General features: G+C 47.0%; 1 protein-coding gene across 1 annotated transcript; it reads left to right on the top strand.

Moving 5' to 3' along the window:
- Window positions 1–18,746: 18,746 nt before the first annotated feature.
- On the top strand, window positions 18,747–20,198 carry LOC127929829 (uncharacterized). The gene has a single exon (XM_052518288.1). The coding sequence runs from the start codon at window positions 18,747–18,749 to the stop codon at window positions 20,196–20,198; it is 1,452 nt and encodes a 483-aa protein (XP_052374248.1).
- The last annotated feature ends 262 nt before the right edge of the window (window positions 20,199–20,460 follow it).

Below are 20,460 nucleotides of genomic sequence, written 5' to 3'. Positions count from 1 at the left end.
TGACATCAGCTGAAGGGCTTTATAAATACATTTTTAAATTTGATTTGATGAACGTGGTACTTTCAGGCGTTTGGAAATTGCTCCTAAGGATGAACCAGACTTGTGGAGGTCTCCAATTTTGGCTGATTTCTTTTGATTTTCACGTGATGACAAGCAAAGAGGCACTGAGTTTGAAGGTTGGCCTTGAAATACATCCACAGGTTGACTCAAATGATATTACTTAGCCTATCATAAGCTTCTAAAGCCATGACATCATTTTCTGGAATTTTCCAAGCTGTTTAAAGGCACAGACAACTTAGTGTATGTAAACTTCTGAACCACTGGAATTGTGAAACAGTGAATTGTAAGTGAAATAATCTGTCTGTAAACAATTGTTGGAAAACTTACTTGTGTCATGTACAAAGTAGATGTCCTAACAGACAAAGCTATAGTTTGTTAACAAGAAGTTTGTGGAGTGGTTGAAAAACGAGTTTTAATGACTCCAACCTAAGTGTATGTAAACTTCAGACTTCAACTGTAGGCTCCAATCCTCTTACTAAGATGCCTGATAAGGACATAGGCCCCAATCCTCTTACTAAGATGCCTGATCAGGACATAGGTCCCTATCCTCTTACTAAGATGCCTGATAAGGACATAGGCCCCTATCCTCTTACTAAGATGCCTGTTCAGGACATAGGCCCCAATCCTCTTACTAAGATGCCTGTTCAGGACATAGGCCCCAATCCTCTTACTAAGATGCCTGATCAGGACATAGGCCCCTATCCTCTTACTAAGATGCCTGATCAGGACATAGGTCCCTATCCTCTTACTAAGATGCCTGTTCAGGACATAGGCCCCAATCCTCTTACTAAGATGCCTGATCAGGACATAGGTCCCTATCCTCTTACTAAGATGCCTGTTCAGGACATAGGCCCCAATCCTCTTACTAAGATGCCTGATCAGGACATAGGTCCCTATCCTCTTACTAAGATGCCTGATCAGGACATAGGTCCCTATCCTCTTACTAAGATGCCTGTTCAGGACATAGGCCCCAATCCTCTTACTAAGATGCCTGATCAGGACATAGGTCCCTATCCTCTTACTAAGATGCCTGATCAGGACATAGGTCCCAATCCTCTTACTAAGATGCCTGATCAGGACATAGGTCCCTATCCTCTTACTAAGATGCCTGTTCAGGACATAGGTCCCTATCCTCTTACTAAGATGCCTGATCAGGACATAGGTCCCTATCCTCTTACTAAGATGCCTGTTCAGGACATAGGTCCCTATCCTCTTACTAAGATGCCTGATCAGGACATAGGTCCCTATCCTCTTACCGTGCTTTTACACCTGCATTGTTTGCTGTTTGGGGTTTTAGGCTGGGTTTCTGTACAGCACTTTGAGATATCAGCTGATGTACGAAGGGCTATATAAATAAATTTGATTTGATTTGATTTGAAGATGCCTGATCAGGACATAGGCCCCAATCCTCTTACTAAGATGCCTGATCACTTTTATGTGGCATATCATTACCACATCGATATATTGGTATAATTTCCCCACCATATCTATAGTCACATGGGAATATCTCGTCTCCCACGAAGACATACAAAAAAGTTCTGGGACACTGTAAAGTGGAGAATAAGAGCACCTCCTCCCAGCTGCCCACTGCTCTGAGGATAGGAAACATTGTCACCACCGACAAATCTGCTATAATTGAGAATTTTAATAAGCATTTCTCTACGGCTGGCCATGCTTTCCACCTGGCTACCCCGGTCAACTGCCCGGCACCCTCCACAGCAACCCCTCAAAGCCCCCACCATTTCTCCTTTACCCAAATCCAGATAGCTGATGTTCTGAAAGAGCTGCAAAATCTGGATCCCTACAAATCAGCCGGGACAGACAATCTGGACCCTCTCTTTCTAAAATTATCTGCAGAAATTGTTGCAACCCCTATTACTAGCCTGTTCAACCTCTCTTTCGAATCGTCTGAGATTCCCAAAGATTGGAAAAGGGGGTAACACTCTAGACCCAAACTGCTGCAGACCTATATCTATCCTACCCTGTCTTTCTAAGGTCTTTGAAAGCCAAGTTAACAAACAGATTACTGACCATTTCGAATCCCACCATACCTTCTCCGCTATGCAATCTGGTTTCAGAGCTGGTTATGGGTGCACCTCAGCCAAGCTCAAGGTTCTAAACGACATCATAACCGCCATCGATAAGAGACATTACTGTGCAGCCGTATTCATCGACCTGGCCAAGGCCTTCGACTGTGTCAATCACAACATTCTTATTGGCAGACTCGACAGCCTTGGTTTGTCAAATGATTGCCTCGCCTGGTTTACCAACTACTTCTCTGATAAGAGTTCAGTGTGTCAAATTGGAGGGCCTGTTGTCTGGACCTCTGACAGTCTCTATGGGGGTGCCACAGGGTTCAATTCTCGGGCCGACTCTCTTTTCTGTATACATCAATGATGTTGCTCTTGCTGCTGGCGATTCTCTGATCCACCTCTACGCAGACGACACCATTCTGTATACTTCTGGCCCCTCTTTGGACACTGTGTTAACTAACCTCCAGACGAGCTTCAATCCCATACAACTCTCCTTCCGTGGCCTCCAACTGCTCTTAAACACAAGTAAAACTAAATGCATGCTTTTCAATCGTTCGCTGCCCGCACCTGCTCGCCCGTCCAGCATCACTACTCTGGACGGCTCTGACTTAGAATACGTAGACAACTACAAATATCTAGGTGTCTGGTTAGACTGTAAACTCTCCTTCCAGACTCACATTAAGCATCTCCAATCCCAAAATTAAATCTAGAATCGGCTTCTTATATCGCAACAAAGCATCTTTCACTCATGCTGCCAAACATACCCTCGTAAAACTGACCATCCTACCGATCCTCGACTTCGGTGATGTCATCTATAAAATAGCCTCCAACACTCTACTCAACAAACTGGATGCAGTCTATCACATTGCCATCCGTTTTGTCACCAAAGCCCCATACACTACCCACCATTACCGACCTGTATGCTCTCGTTGGTTGGCCCTTGCTTCAAACTCGTCACCAAACCCACTGGCTACAGGTTATCTACAAGTCTCTGCTAGGTAAAGCCCCGCCTTATCTCAGCTCACTGGTCACCATAGCAGCACCCACTCGTAGCACGCGCTCCAGCAGGTATATCTCACTGGGCACCCCCAAAGCCAATTCCTCCTTTGGTTGTCTTTCCTTCCAGTTCTCTGCTGCCCATGACTGGAACGAATTGCAAAAATCTCTGAAGCTGGAGACTCACATCTCCCTCACTAGCTTTAAGCACCAGCTGTCAGAGCAGTTTACAGATCACTGCACCTGTACTTAGCCCATCTGTAAACAGCCCATCTATCTACCTACCTCATCCCCATACTGGTATTTATTTATTTATTTTGCTCCTTTGCACCCCAGTATCTCTACTTGCACATTCATCTTCTGCCGATCTACCATTCCAGTGTTTAATTGCTATATTGTAATTACTTCGCCACCATGGCCTATTTATTTCCTTAACTCTCTTATTTTACCTCATTTGCACATGCTGTATATACTTTTTTTGTTTTCTTTTGTTCTACTGTATTATTGACTGTATGTTTTGTTTATTCCATGTGTAACTCTGTGTTGTTGTTCGTGTCGAATTGCTACACTTTATCTTGGCCAGGTCGCAGTTGTAAATGAGAATTTGTTCTCAACTGGCCTACCTGGTTAAATAAAGGTGAAATAATAAATAAATAAATAAACATACAGGCTCGGTGTCTGGGTCAAGAAATGCTGTAGAATTGCAGGAACTCTCACGTAGGGCCTCCAGAAAGCGAGGGCCGGTCCTGCTGCTTCCTTAACACCAGGGTGTGTCTCTGTCGTCTCTCCAGCTAATAGAATACAGCTGCTACAGTTTTTCTTAGGAAGGTCAATTCTGATTTAGTTAATTCTGCACAATAATCTGTTAATAATAACACAGCCCATAAATATTTTTTATTTTATTTTTATTTTACCTTTATTTAACTAGGCAAGTCAGTTAAGAACAAATTCTTATTTTCAATGACGGCCTAGGAACAGTGGGTTAACTGGTCTAGGAACAGTAGGTTAACTGGTCTAGGAACAGTGGGTTAACTGGTCTAGGAACAGTGGGTTAACTGGTCTAGGAACAGTGGGTTAACTGCCTGTTCAGGGGCAGAACGAAAGATTTGTTCCTTGTCAGCTCGGGGATTTGAACTTCTGGTTAGTAGTCCAACGCTCTAACGACTAGGCTACCCTGCCACCCCAATATAGAGCCTACATCTACCAATCAACGTCTACCAATCAACGTCTACCAATCAACGTCTACCAATCAACGTCTACCAATCAACGTCTACCTATCAACGTCTACCTATCAACGTCTACCTATCAACGTCTACCTATCAACGTCTACCTATCAACGTCTACCTATCAACGTCTACCAATCAACGTCTACCAATCAACGTCTACCAATCAACATCTACCAATAATATCTACCAATCAACATCGACCACTGTCAGAAAACAGTCAGAACTCCACCCAGAAACTAGTCAGAACTCCACCAGCCTAACAGCCCTAACTAGTCAGTCAGAACAGCCCTAGTCCACTAGTCAGAACTCCACCCAGCCCTAACTAGTCAGAACTCCACCCAGCCCTAACTAGTCAGAACTCCACCCAGCCCTAGTCAGAACTCTTCCCAGCCCTAGTCAGAACTCCACCCAGCCCTAACTAGTCAGAACTCACCCAGCCCTAACTAGTCAGAACTCTTCCCAGCCCTAACTGGTCAGAACTCCACCCAGCCCTAACTAGTCAGAACTCCACCCAGCCCCCAGAACTCTTCCCAGTCAGAACTCCACCCAGCCCTAACTAGTCAGAACTCCACCCAGCCCTAACTGTCAGTCAGAACTAGTCAGAACTCCCAGCCCTAACTAGTCAGAACTCCACCCAGCCCTAACTAGTCAGAACTCCACCCAGCCCTAACTAGTCAGAACTCCACCCAGCCCTAACTAGTCAGAACTCTACCCAGCCCTAACTAGTCAGAACTCCACCCAGCCCTAACTAGTCAGAACTCCACCCAGCCCTAACTAGTCAGAACTCTTCCCAGCCCTAACTGGTCAGAACTCCACCCAGCCCTAACTAGTCAGAACTCCACCCAGCCCTAACTAGTCAGAACTCTTCCCAGCCCTAACTGGTCAGAACTCTACCCAGCCCTAACTAGTCAGAACTCCACCCAGCCCTAACTAGTCAGAACTCCACCCAGCCCTAACTAGTCAGAACTCTTCCCAGCCCTAACTAGTCAGAACTCTTCCCAGCCCTAACTGGTCAGAACTCCACCCAGCCCTAACTAGTCAGAACTCTTCCCAGCCCTAACTGGTCAGAACTCTACCCAGCCCTAACTAGTCAGAACTCCACCCAGCCCTAGTCAGAACTCCACCCAGCCCTAACTAGTCAGAACTCCACCCAGCCCTAACTGGTCAGTCAGAACTCCACCCAGCCCTAACTAGTCAGAACTCCACCCAGCCCTAACTAGTCAGAACTCTTCCCAGCCCTAACTAGTCAGAACTCTTCCCAGCCCTAACTACCCACTAGTCAGAACTCCACCCAGCCCTAACTAGTCAGAACTCTAGTCAGAACTCTACCCAGCCCTAACTGGTCAGAACTCTCTAGTCAGAACTCCACCCAGCCCTAACTAGTCAGAACTCTTCCCAGCCCTAACTGGTCAGAACTCCACCCAGCCCTAACTAGTCAGAACTCTTCCCAGCCCTAACTAGTCAGAACTCCAGCCCAGCCCTAACTAGTCAGAACTCCACCCAGCCCTAACTAGTCAGAACTCCACCCAGCCCTAACTAGTCAGAACTCCACCCAGCCCTCAGAAAGCCCTAGTCAGAACTCCACCCAGCCCTAACTAGTCAGTCAGAACTCAGAACCCAGCCCTAACTAGTAACTAGTCAGAACTCCAGCCCAGTCCCTAACTAGTCAGAACTCTACCCAGCCCTAACTAGTCAGAACTAGTCAGAACCACCCAGCCCTAACTAGTCAGAACTCTACTAGTCAGAACTCCACCCAGCCCTAACTAGTCAGAACTCCACCCAGCCCTAACTAGTCAGAACTCCACCCAGCCCTAACTAGTCAGAAACCACCCAGCCTAACTAGTCAGAACTCCACCCAGCCCTAACTAGTCAGAAGTCAGAACTCCACCCACCCAGCCCTAACTAACTAGTCAGAACTCCACCCAGCCCTAACTAGTCAGAACTCCACCCAGCCCTAACTAGTCAGACCCAGCCCCTAGTCAGAACTCTACCCAGCCCTAACTCAGTCAGAACTCCACCCAGCCCTAACTAGTCAGAACTCAGAACCACCCAGCCCTAACTAGTCAGAACTCCACCCAGCCCTAGTCAGAACTCCCCCCAGCCCTAAACCGAACTCCACCCAGCCCTAACTAGTCAGAACTCCACCCAGCCCTAACTAGTCAGAACTCCACCCAGCCCTAACTAGTCAGAACTCCACCCAGCCCTAACTAGTCAGCCCTAAACTCAGAACTACCCAGCCCTAACTAGTCAGAACTCCACCCAGCCCTAACTAGTCAGAACTCCACCCAGCCCTAACTAGTCAGACCCACTCTAGTCAGAACCTAACTAGTCAGAAGCCCTAACTAGTCAGAACTCTACCCAGCCCTAACTAGTCAGAACTCTTCCCAGCCCTAACTGGTCAGAACTAGTCAGAACTCCACCCACCCAGCCCTAACTCAGTCAGAACTCCATCCAGCCCTAACTAGTCAGACCAGCCCTAACTAGTCAGAACTCTACCCAGCCCTAACTAGTCAGAACTCTACCCAGCCCTAACCAGCCCTAACTAGTCAGAACTCCACCAGCCCTAACTAGTCAGAACTCCACCAGCCCTAGTCAGAACTCCACCAGCCCTAGTCAGAACTCCACCAGCCCTAGTCAGAACTCCACCCAGCCCTAACTAGTCAGAACTCCACCAGCCCTAACTAGTATAGGAGGGCCCTTGACCATGGGATTAGTCAAACCTACAGGGAGGCTCCTACCCCCACTTGTATCAGTCAGTCTTTCTATCCTAATTCCTGTCTGTGCATGTCTGACTGTTTTGCCAGCATAGCAGGAAACAGAGAGACTCTACTAACATAGTGTTCTGGGCTGTTTTGACAGCCTACCAGGATACAGAGAGAGACTCTACTAACATAATGTTCTGGGCTGTTTTGACAGCCTACCAGGATACAGAGAGAGACTCTACTAACATAGTGTTCTGGGCTGTTTTGACAGCCTACCAGGATACAGAGAGAGACTCTACTAACATAGTGTTCTGGGCTGTTTTGACAGCCTACCAGGATACAGAGAGAGACTCTACTAACATAGTGTTCTGGGCTGTTTTGACAGCCTACCAGGATACAGAGAGAGACTCTACTAACATAGTGTTCTGGGCTGTTTTGACAGCCTACCAGGATACACAGAGAGACTCTACTAACATAGTGTTCTGGGCTGTTTTGACAGCCTAGCAGGAAACAGAGACTCTACTAACATCGTGTTCTGGGCTGTTTTGACAGCCTAGCAGGAAACAGAGAGAGACTCTACTAACATAGTGTTCTGGGCTGTTTTGACAGCTGTTTTGACAGCCTACCAGGATAACAGAGACTCTACTAACATAGTGTTCTGGGCTGTTTTGACAGCCTAGCAGGAAACAGAGAGAGACTCTACTAACATAGTGTTCTGGGCTGTTTTGACAGCCTAGCAGGAAACAGAGAGAGACTCTACTAACATAGTGTTCTTGGCCTACTCTGGGCTGTTTTTTGACAGCCTACCAGGATACAGAGAGAGACTCTACTAACATAGTGTTCTGGGCTGTTTTGACAGCCTACCAGGATACAGAGAGAGACTCTACTAACATAGTGTTCTGGGCTGTTTTGACAGCCTAGCAGGAAACAGAGAGAGACTCTACTAACATAGTGTTCTGGGCTGTTTTGACAGCCTAGCAGGATACAGAGAGAGACTCTACTAACATAGTGTTCTGGGCTGTTTTGACAGCCTACCAGGATACAGAGAGAGACTCTACTAACATAGTGTTCTGGGCTGTTTTGACAGCCTACCAGGATACAGAGAGAGACTCTACTAACATAGTGTTCTGGGCTGTTTTGACAGCCTACCAGGATACAGAGAGAGACTCTACTAACATCGTGTTCTGATCTGGGAGTGGCGCCCCCATGTCTTTATCTGTTCCTTCTTGTCAAACTGTAAATTCCTTCCGGCTTCTTTAAACAAATGAATGTTAAGCATTCACATATGCAGTCATTCATGTTATTTTGTAAGCATTCACAAATAGTCACTCACAGTTAAATCAGTTATAGCAGATTTCTATCAACAGGTTAAATGTGCAATCAGAGGGAAACCAACTCTGGACCACTTTTACTCCACATACGGAGACGTGTACAAAGCTCTCCCTCGCCCTCCATTTGGCAAATCTGACCATATCCTCCTGATTCCTGCTTACAATCTAAAATTAAAGCAGGAAGCACCAGTGACTAGAATAACAAAGTGGTCAGACGAAGCAGATGCTAAACTACAGGACTGTTTTGCACAGACTGGAACATGTTCTGGGAATCTTCTGATGGCATTGAGGAGGAGTACACCACATCAGTCACTGGCTTTATCAATAAGTGCATCGAGGACATCGTTCCCCACAGTGACTGTACGTGTTCAGTCCCCTCCTGTACTCCGTTCACTCATGACTGCACGACCAGGCACAACTCCAACACCATCATCAAGTTTGCTGATGACACAACAGTGGTGGGCCTGATTACCGACAACTATGAGACAGCCTATAGGCAGGAGGCCAGAGACCTGGCAGTGTGTTGCCAGGACAACAACCCCTCCCTTAATGTGAACAAGACAAAGGAGCTGATTGTGGACTACAGGAAAAGGAGGACCGAGCACACCCCCATTCTTTCTTGCATCGTTGGCTAAGGACTTGTGAGCATTTCACTGTGAGGTCTACACCTGTAGTATTCAGCATTTCACTGTGAGGTCTACACCTGTAGTATTCAGCATTTCACTGTGAGGTCTACTACACCTGTTGTATTCAGCATTTCACTGTGAGGTCTACTACACCTGTTGTATTCAGCATTTCACTGTGAGGTCTACTACACCTGTTGTATTCAGCATTTCACTGTGAGGTCTACTACACCTGTTGTATTCAGCATTTCACTGTGAGGTCTACTACACCTGTTGTATTCAGCATTTCACTGTGAGGTCTACTACACCTGTTGTATTCAGCATTTCACTGTGAGGTCTACTACACCTGTTGTATTCAGCATTTCACTGTAAGGTCTACTACACCTGTTGTATTCAGCATTTCACTGTGAGGTCTACTACACCTGTTGTATTCAGCATTTCATTGTGAGGTCTACTACACCTGTTGTATTCAGCATTTCACTGTGAGGTCTACTACACCTGTTGTATTCAGCATTTCACTGTGAGGTCTACTACACCTGTTGTATTCGGCATTTCACTGTGAGGTCTACTACACCTGTTGTATTCGGCATTTCACTGTGAGGTCTACTACACCTGTTGTATTCAGCATTTCACTGTGAGGTCTACTACACCTGTTGTATTCGGCATTTCACTGTGAGGTCTACTACACCTGTTGTATTCAGCATTTCACTGTATTCAGCATTTCACTGTGAGGTCTACTACACCTGTTGTATTCAGCATTTCACTGTGAGGTCTACTACACCTGTTGTATTCAGCATTTCACTGTGAGGTCTACTACACCTGTTGTATTCAGCATTTCACTGTGAGGTCTACCTACACCTGTTGTATTCAGCATTTCACTGTGAGGTCTACACCTGTTGTATTCAGCATTTCACTGTGAGGTCTACACCTGTTGCAGTCATTCATGTTCTTGTGTAAACATTCACAGTCATTCATGTTATTGTGTAAACATTCACAGTTATCCATGTTCTTGTGTAAACATTCACAGTCATTCATGTTATTGCGTAAACATTCACAGTCATTCATGTTATTGTGTAAACATTCACAGTCATTCATGTTATTGTGTAAACATTCACAGTCATTCATGTTATTGTGTAAACATTCACAGTCATTCATGTTATTGCGTAAACATTCACAGTCATTCATGTTATTGTGTAAACATTCACAGTCATTCATGTTATTGCGTAAACATTCACAGTCATTCATGTTCTTGTGTAAACATTCACAGGTATTCATGTTCTTGTGTAAACATTCACAGTCATTCATGTTATTGCGTAAACATTCACAGTCATTCATGTTATTGTGTAAACATTCACAGTCATTCATGTTATTGTGTAAACATTCACAGTTATTCATGTACATTCACAGTTATTCCAGCAGCATTCTGAACTGCTGAGTAAAAGTATATAGATGTTTTCATGCGATAAAGGAGGAAGAAGGAAGGACCCTCTGGGCACAGACGTCAGTTCAACATCTAGTTTTGTTTTACATTGAGTTGTCAACTTAAATTCAACATGAAATCAACTAAAATGTTCACCATGTGGTTAGATTGAGGTTAAACGTTGGGTGATAAAAGACTAACTGTCCTTATGTTGATGACCTTTTCTTATCCAATCAGTTTTCCGTGTTGATTCAACGTCATAACATTGCATTTTTTTGGTTCAAATGATGTGGAATCAATGTTGACTCAGGCAGCTTTTGCCTCACAGCTAAATCCCCAAACTAATGCAATGAAGTTGGCTGGCCTTCTACTCTGTGTGTGCAGTTGCACCTCTGGCATGCAACAACATGTCTGTTTCTCCAACACCACACACACACACACACACACACACACACACACACACACACACACACACACACACACACACACACACACACACACACACACACACACCTACACACACACACACACACACACATCTACACACACACACACACACACACGCACACACACCCACGCACACACACACACACACACCCCCACACACACACTTACACACACACACCTACACACACACACCTACACACCCCCACACACACACCTACACACACACCCCCCCCACACACACACCTACACACACGCACACGCACACACACACACACGCACACGCACACACACACACACACAGCAGATGTGTATAACACATGTTCAATTGACACATAATAGCAGTCTGTGTGTCTGTCTAACAACTCATGTCCTAAACTCTCCATCAAATCTTATTACATTGTATCCTTCCTGCCTGCCTGTACTCTCTCTCTCTCTCTCTCTAATTCAATTCAATTAAAGGGGCTTTTAAATAAAAAAAAAGTACCTTTATTTAACTAGGCAAGTCAGTTAAGAACAAATTCTTATTTTCAATGACGGCCTAGGAACAGTGGTTAACTGCCTGTTCAGGGGCAGAACGACAGATTTGTACCTTGTCAGCTCGGGGGTTTGGAACTTGCAACCTTCCGGTTACTAGTCCAACGCTCTAACCAGCAGGCTACCCTACCCTTGGTCACCAGGGTGTTTTGACAGTACCGTGTGGGAGGTATTTAGTCTCCAGGGGTGTTTTGGCTGTACTATGTGGTTGGTATTTGGTCACCAGGGTGTTTTGACTGTACCGTGTGGGAGGTATTTAGTCTCCAGGGGTGTTTTGGCTGTACTATGTGGTTGGTATTTGGTCACCAGGGTGTTTTGACTGTACCGTGTGGGAGGTATTTGGTTTCCAGGGTGTTTTGACTGTACTGTGTGGGAGGTATTTAGTCTCCAGGGGTGTTTTGACTGTACTGTGTGGGAGGTATTTAGTCTCCAGGGTGTTTTGACTGTACTGTGTGGGAGGTATTTAGTCTCCAGGGGTGTTTTGACTGTACTGTGTGGGAGGTATTGGGTCTCCAGGGGTGTTTTGACTGTACTGTGTGGGAGGTATTGGGTCTCTAGGGGTGCTATGACTACTATGTGGGAGGTATTTGGTCTCCAGGGGTGTTTTGACTGTACCGTGTGGGAGGTATTTGGTCTCCAGGGGTGTTTTGACTGTACTGTGTGGGAGGTATTGGGTCTCTAGGGGTGTTTTGACTGTACTGTGTGGGAGGTATTTGGTCTCCAGGGGTGTTTTGACTGTACAATGTGGGAGGCGTTTTGTCTCCAGGTGTGTTTTGACTGTACTATGTGGGAGGCGTTTTGTCTCCAGGGGTGTTCTGACTGTACTATGTGGGAGGTATTTGGTCTCCAGGGTGTTTGGACTGTACTTATGTGGGAGGTATTTGGTCTCCAGTGGTGTTTTGACTGTAATATGTGGGAGGTATTTGGTCTCCAGGGTGTTTGGACTGTACTATGTGGGAGGTATCTGGTCTCCAGGGGTGTTTTGGCTGTACTATGTGTGTGGTATTTGGTCTCCAGGGTGTTTTGACTGTACTATGTGTGTGGTATTTGGTCTCCAGGGTGTTTGGACTGTACTATGTGGGAGATATAACACTTGTCTCCAGGGGTGTTTTGACTGTAGCCTGGGTTTCACTGTGTGTTTGTGGGTGATTGTTCCTGTCTCTGTGTTTTGCACCAGATAGGGCTGTTTTGGGTTTTCACGTTTCTTGTTTTTGTTAGTTTGTTCATGTGAAGTGATTTATTAAAACATTAATCAAAACAACCACGCTGCGCTTTGGTCCGCCTCTCCATCAATGGAAGAAAGCCCTGACAGAGGCGGCCATCTCTGTCGGCGCCGGAAATAACAACCTGAGCATAGAGCAAAGTCTTTGTCTTCAGGCCTGGAGGAAAGCAAAAGTCATTCTGTTACCCAAGAGTAGTGAAGCTGCCTTTACTGGTTCTAACAGCAGATTTATCAGCTTGCAGCCAGATCTTAGCAAACTGGTGTTTGACCGAATAGCAGGAAAACAAAGGACATTCAACAATTACAGCATTGACACAAATGACTGATGATTGGTTTAAATAAATTGATAATAAGAAGATTGTGGCCGCTCTACTGTTAGATTTCAGTGCAGGATTTGATATTATTGACCGTAACCTTGTTCTTGAGAAAACGTAGGTGTTATGGCTTTTCAACTTCTGCCATATCATGGATTCAGAGCTATCTATCTAATAGAACTCAGAGGGTTTTCTTGAATGGAAGCCGGTCTAATGTCAAATATGTAAAGTGTGGTGTACCACAGGGCAGCTCTCTAGGACCTCTACTGTTTTCAATTTTTACCAATGACCTGCCACTGGCATTAAACAAAGCATGTGGGTCTATGTAAGCTTGTGTGTTCATGAATGCTAATGACTCAACCATATACACATCAACAACCACAGCTAATGAAGTCACTGAAACCCTTAACAAAGAGTTGCAGTCTGTTTTGGAATGGGTGGCCAGTAATAAACTAGTCCTGAACATCTCTAAAACTTAGAGCATATCCATATCTTGTTTGGAAGGGAAGGGGGATTGACGTCAAAGTTGCCCCACATTCAGAACTTCACTTCCTGTTTGGAAGATTGCCTGCCCTATGAGTTCTGTTATACTCACAGACATAATTCAAACAGTTTTAGAAACTTCAGAGTGTTTTCTATCCAATAGTAATAATAATATGCATATATTAGCAATCTAGGACAGAGTAGGATGCAGTTCACTATGGGCACGCAATTCGTCCAAAGTGAAAATACTGCCCCCTATCCACAACAAGTTTAATGCAGGGAAAATTAAATAAGTTTTACCAAATGTTAACCAGCATGTCACATGCAAACAGAGGATAAAACCCCTCTAGAACACCTTTAGTCCACACACAGAGACGCGTACAAAGCTCTCCCTCGCCTTCCATTTGGCAAATCTGACCATAATTCTACCCTCCAGATTCCTGCTTACAAGCTAAAACTAAAGCAGGAAATACCAGTGACCAGATGACATGGATGCTAAACTACAGGACTGTTTTGATAGCACAGACTGGAATATGTTCCTGGATTCATCCAATGTCATTGATGAGTATACCACCTCAGTCCCCGGCTTCATCAATAAGTGCATTGACGACGTCCCCACAGTGACGGTACGTACATATCCAAGCCAGAAGCCATGGATTACAGGCAACATCCGCATCGAGCTAAAGGCTAGAGCTGCCGCTTTCAAGGAGCAGGACACTAATCCGGACGCTTATAAGAAATCCCGCTTTGCCCTCAGACGAACCATCAAACATGCAAAGTGTCAATACAGGATTAAGATTGAATCCTACTACACCGGCTCTGACACTCGTCGGATGTGGCAGGGCTTGAAAACTATTACAGACTACAAAGGGAAAGCCAAACACGAGCTGCCCAGTGACGCAAGCCTACCAGATGAGCTAAATGCTCTTTATACTCGCTTCGAGGCAAGCAACACTGAAGCATGCACGAGAGCACCAGCTGTTCTGGATGACTGTGTGATTACACTCTTGGTAGCCGATGTGAACAAAATCTTTAAACAGGTCAACATTCACAAAACCGCTGGGCCAGATGGATTACCAGGACGTGTACTCAGAGCAGACCAACTGTTTCAACCTCTCCCTGACTCAGTCTGTAATACCTACATGTTTCAAGCAGACCAGCATAGTCCCTGTGCCCAAGGAAGCGAAGGTAACCTGCCTAAATGATTACCGCCCCGTGGCACTCACGTCGGTAGCCATGAAGTGCTTTGAAAGGCTGGACATGGCTCACATCAACAGCATCCTCCCGGACACCCTAGACCCACTCCAATTTGCATACCGCCCCAACAGATCCAGATGATGCACTCTCAATCGCAGTCCACACTGACCTTTCCCACCTGGACAAAAGGAACACCTATGTGAGAATGCTGTTCATTGACTACATCTCAGTGTTCAACACCATAGTGCCCTCAAAGATCATCACTAAGCTAAGGACTCTGGGACTAAGAACCTCCCTCTGCAACTGGATCATGAACTTCCTGATGGGCCGCCCCCAGGTGGTAAGGGTAGGCAACAACACATCTGCCACTCTGATCCTTAACACTGGGGCCCCTCAGGGGTGTGTACTTAGTCCCCTCCTGTATTCCCTGTTAACCCAAACACAACTCCAACACCATCATTAAGTTTGCTGACGACACAACAGTGGTAGACCTGATCACCGACAACGATGAGCGCTTATAGGGAGGAGGTCAGAGACCTGGCAGTGTGGTGCCAGGACAACAACCTCTCCCTCACTGTGAGCAAGACAAATGAGCTGATCGTGGACTACAGGAAAAGGCAGGCTGAACAGGCCCCCATTAACATCGACGGGGTTGTAGTGGAACGGGTCGAGAGTTTCAAGTTTCTTGGTGTCCACATCACCAACGAACTATCATGGTCCAAACACACCAAGACAGTCATGAAGAGGGCACGACAAAACCTATTCCTCCTCATGAGACTGAAAAGATTTGACATGGGTCCCCAGATCCTCAAAAGGTTCTACAGCTGCACCATCGAGAACATCCTGACCGGTTGCATCACCGCCTGGTATGGCAACTGCTCAGCATCTGACCGTAAGGTGCTACAGAGGGTAGTGATAATGGCCCAGTACATCACTGGGGCCAAGCTTCCTGCCATCCAAGACCTATACAATATTGTTGATTTGATTTGATTTAATGAATGGTGTGGCTGTTGAACAAGTTGAGGAGACTAAATTACTTGTTAGATTGTAAACTGTCATGGTCAAAACATATAGATTCAGTGGTTGTAAAGATGCGGAGAGGTCTGTCTGTAATAAAGAGATGGTTGCTCTTCATTGTAATCATTCATTGTAATCAGAGGGCTGATATTAATACTACAGTATGCCAGTCTTTCTTGGCTGAGAGTTGAGGAAAGACAGACTGCGACACTCCTTGTTTTTATGAGAAACATTGTGTTGGAAATTCCAAATGGTTTGAGTAGTCAACTGACACACAGCACTAACACACACATTTTTATTTGATTTTTTTATGTTACCTTTATTTAACTAGGAAAGTCAGTTAAGAACAAATTCTTATTTTCAATGACGGCCTAGGAACAATGGGTTAACTGCCTGTTCAGGGGCAGTACGACAGATTTGTACCTTGTCAGTTCGGGGATTCGAACTTGCAACCTTTCGTTTACTAGTCCAACGCTCTAACCACTAGGCTACCCTGCCGCCCCAATGGAAGGATGGTTACCCCACCAGGGGTCACAGTCCCCAGGTCCAGAATAAACTTTTGGCTAAGCCGAAGCCTAACACAAACACCAACACAAACACATGACCTGGGAGTCCCCGCTGATGGACGTTATGAACATGGCCTGGTTATCTGGGAGTCACTGCTGATGGAAGTTATGAACATGGCCTGGTTATCTGGGAGTCACTGCTGATGGAAGTTATGAACATGGCCTGGTTATCTGGGAGTCACTGCTGATGGAAGTTATGAACATGGCCTGGTTATCTGGGAGTCACCGCTGATAGAAGTTATGAACATGGCCTGGTTATCTGGGAGTCACCGCTGATAGAAGTTATGAACATGGCCTGGTTATCTGGGAGTCACCGCTGATAGAAGTTATGAACATGGCCTGGTTATCTGGGAGTCACTGCTGATGGAAGTTATGAACATGGCCTGGTTATCTGGGAGTCACTGCTGATGGAAGTTATGAACATGGCCTGGTTATCTGGGAGTCACTGCTGATGGAAGTTATGAACATGGCCTGGTTATCTGGGAGTCACTGCTGATGGAAGTTATGAACATGGCCTGGTTATCTGGGAGTCACTGCTGATGGAAGTTATGAACATGGCCTGGTTATCTGGGAGTCACTGCTGATGGAAGTTATGAACATGGCCTGGTTATCTGGGAGTCACTGCTGATGGAAGTTATGAACATGGCCTGGTTATCTGGGAGTCACTGCTGATGGAAGTTATGAACATGGCCTGGTTATCTGGGAGTCACTGCTGATGGAAGTTATGAACATGGCCTGGTTATCTGGGAGTCACTGCTGATGGAAGTTATGAACATGGCCTGGTTATCTGGGAGTCACTGCTGATGGAAGTTATGAACATGGCCTGGTTATCTGGGAGTCACTGCTGATGGAAGTTATGAACATGGCCTGGTTATCTGGGAGTCACTGCTGATGGAAGTTATGAACATGGCCTGGTTATCTGGGAGTCACTGCTGATGGAAGTTATGAACATGGCCTGGTTATCTGGGAGTCACTGCTGATGGAAGTTATGAACATGGCCTGGTTATCTGGGAGTCACTGCTGATGGAAGTTATGAACATGGCCTGGTTATCTGGGAGTCACTGCTGATGGAAGTTATGAACATGGCCTGGTTATCTGGGAGTCACTGCTGATGGAAGTTATGAACATGGCCTGGTTATCTGGGAGTCACTGCTGATGGAAGTTATGAACATGGCCTGGTTATCTGGGAGTCACTGCTGATGGAAGTTATGAACATGGCCTGGTTATCTGGGAGTCACTGCTGATGGAAGTTATGAACATGGCCTGGTTATCTGGGAGTCACTGCTGATGGAAGTTATGAACATGGCCTGGTTATCTGGGAGTCACTGCTGATGGAAGTTATGAACATGGCCTGGTTATCTGGGAGTCACTGCTGATGGAAGTTATGAACATGGCCTGGTTATCTGGGAGTCACTGCTGATGGAAGTTATGAACATGGCCTGGTTATCTGGGAGTCACTGCTGATGGAAGTTATGAACATGGCCTGGTTATCTGGGAGTCACTGCTGATGGAAGTTATGAACATGGCCTGGTTATCTGGGAGTCACTGCTGATGGAAGTTATGAACATGGCCTGGTTATCTGGGAGTCACTGCTGATGGAAGTTATGAACATGGCCTGGTTATCTGGGAGTCACTGCTGATGGAAGTTATGAACATGGCCTGGTTATCTGGGAGTCACTGCTGATGGAAGTTATGAACATGGCCTGGTTATCTGGGAGTCACTGCTGATGGAAGTTATGAACATGGCCTGGTTATCTGGGAGTCACTGCTGATGGAAGTTATGAACATGGCCTGGTTATCTGGGAGTCACTGCTGATGGAAGTTATGAACATGGCCTGGTTATCTGGGAGTCACTGCTGATGGAAGTTATGAACATGGCCTGGTTATCTGGGAGTCACTGCTGATGGAAGTTATGAACATGGCCTGGTTATCTGGGAGTCACTTCTGATGGCTCAGTTGGTAGAACATGGCCGTTATCTGGGAGTCACGCTGAGGGTATGAACATGGTCTGATTATCTGGGAGTCACCCTGATGGAATGTATGCAACATGGCCTGTTATCTGGGAGTCACCTTTGATAAAAGCGTTAGCTGAAATGGCCTGGTATTATTGGGAGTCATATTGATTATTATGAACATGGCCTGGTTATCTGGGAGTCACTGCTGATGGAAGTTATGAACATGGCCTGGTTAAAATGTGGTAAAAGTCAAGGGTTGTGAATACTTTCTGAAGGCCCTGTGTGTGTGTTTGTGTGTGTGTGTGTGTGTGTGTGTGGTGTGTGTGGTGGTGGTGCACGATAAAGCAGGTTGTTCATCTGGAACCTCCCTCCCATCTGGAACCCCTCCCATCTGGAACCTCCCGCCCATCTGGCACCCTGCCCATCTGGAACCTTTCTCCCATCTGGAACCTCCCCTCCCCATCTGGAACCTCCCCTCCCATCTGGAACATCCCTCCCATCTGGAACATGGTTATCTGGAAGTCCCTCCCATCTGGAACGCCCCTCCCCATCTGGAACCTCCCCTCCCCATCTGGAAGTCCCCCATCTGAACCTCCCCCCATCTGGAAGTTATCTGGAACATGGCCTCCCATCTGGAACCCCCCTCCCATCTGGAACCTCCCCTCCCCATCTGGAACCTCCCCCCCATCTGGAACCTCCCTCCCATCTGGAACCTCCCTCCCATCTTGAACCCCCTTCTGATGGAACCTATGACCCATCTGGCCCCCTTCCCATCTGGAACCTCCCGCCCATCTGAACCTCCCTCCCATCTGGAAGTCCCCCATCTGGAACCTCCCCCATCTGGAACCTCCCCCATCTGGGAGTCCCTCCCATCTGGAACCCCCTCCCATGGCCTCCTTATCTGGGAGTCACCCCATCTGGAACATGGCCCCCCATCTGGAACCTCACCGCATCTGGAACCTCCACCATCTGGAACCTCCCCCATCTGGAACCTCACCCCATCTGGAACCTCCCCCATCTGGAACCTGGCCTCCCATCTGGAGTCCCTCCCCATCTGGAACCTCCCCCATCTGGAACCTCCCCCATCTGGAACCTCACCCGCATCTGGAACCTCCACCATCTGGAACCTCACCCCCATCTGGAACCTCCACCATCTGGAACCTCCACCCATCTGGAACCTCCCCCATCTGGAACCTCCTCCCATCTGGAACCCCCTCCCCATCTGGAACCTCCCCCATCTGGAACCAGGTTGCATCTGGAACCTCCACCATCTGGAACCTCCCCCCATCTGGAACCTCCCCCCATCTGGAACCTCCTCCCATCTGGAACCCCCCCCCATCTGGAACCTCCCCCCATCTGGAACCTCACCCGCATCTGGAACCTCCACCATCTGGAACCTCCCCCCATCTGGAACCTCCCCCCATCTGGAACCTCCTCCCATCTGGAACCCCCCTCCCCATCTGGAACCTCCTCCCATCTGGAACCCCCCTCCCCATCTGGAACCTCCCCCCATCTGGAACCTCCCCCCATCTGGAACCTCCACCATCTGGAACCTCCCCCATCTGGAACCTCCCCCATCTGGAACCCCCACCCCATCTGGAACCTCCTCCCATCTGGAACCCCCCCCCCATCTGGAACCCCCCCCATCTGGAACCTCACCACCATCTGGAACCTCCCCCCATCTGGAACCTCCTCCATCTGGAACCCCCCTTCCCATCTGGAACCTCCTCCCATCTGGAACCCCCCTCCCCATCTGGAACCCTCCCCCCATCTGGAACCTCACCCCATCTGGAACCTCCCCCATCTGGAACCTCCCCCATCTGGAACCTCCCCCCATCTGGAACCCCCCCCCATCTGGAACCTCCTCCCATCTGGAACCCCCCTCCCCATCTGGAACCTCCCCCCATCTGGAACCCCCCTCCCCATCTGGAACCTCCCCCATCTGGAACCTCCTCCATCTGGAACCTCCCCCATCTGGAACCTCCCCCCATCTGGAACCTCCCCCCATCTGGAACCTCCACCATCTGGAACCTCCCACCATCTGGAACCTCTGGCTATACGTGATAAAGTGAACATCGGAGGACCCAACCCTAAACCGCTATAGGCTACAGTCAAGACTAAGGAACATTTTTTGACAATGGGTTGACTGGTTGTAAGAAAACAGAAAGCTGTGAAAACGACCCAAGGTGTTTCTGAAAATATTTAATTTCAGCTTTGATGCATATTTTATGTGGTTGAAATACAATCAGTTTTTATGATGCTTTAACCTGATGACGGCACCTCTACAGATGGTATCTAACTGAGCATTCCATTCTCTCAATATGAACAAAGCAA

The sequence above is a fragment of the Oncorhynchus keta genome, chromosome 4 (genome assembly GCF_023373465.1).
Source record: "Oncorhynchus keta strain PuntledgeMale-10-30-2019 chromosome 4, Oket_V2, whole genome shotgun sequence".
Lineage (NCBI taxonomy): Eukaryota > Metazoa > Chordata > Actinopteri > Salmoniformes > Salmonidae > Oncorhynchus > Oncorhynchus keta.
The sequence above is the reverse complement of the archived record's forward strand: the minus strand, read 5'-3'. Positions and strand labels throughout refer to the sequence as shown.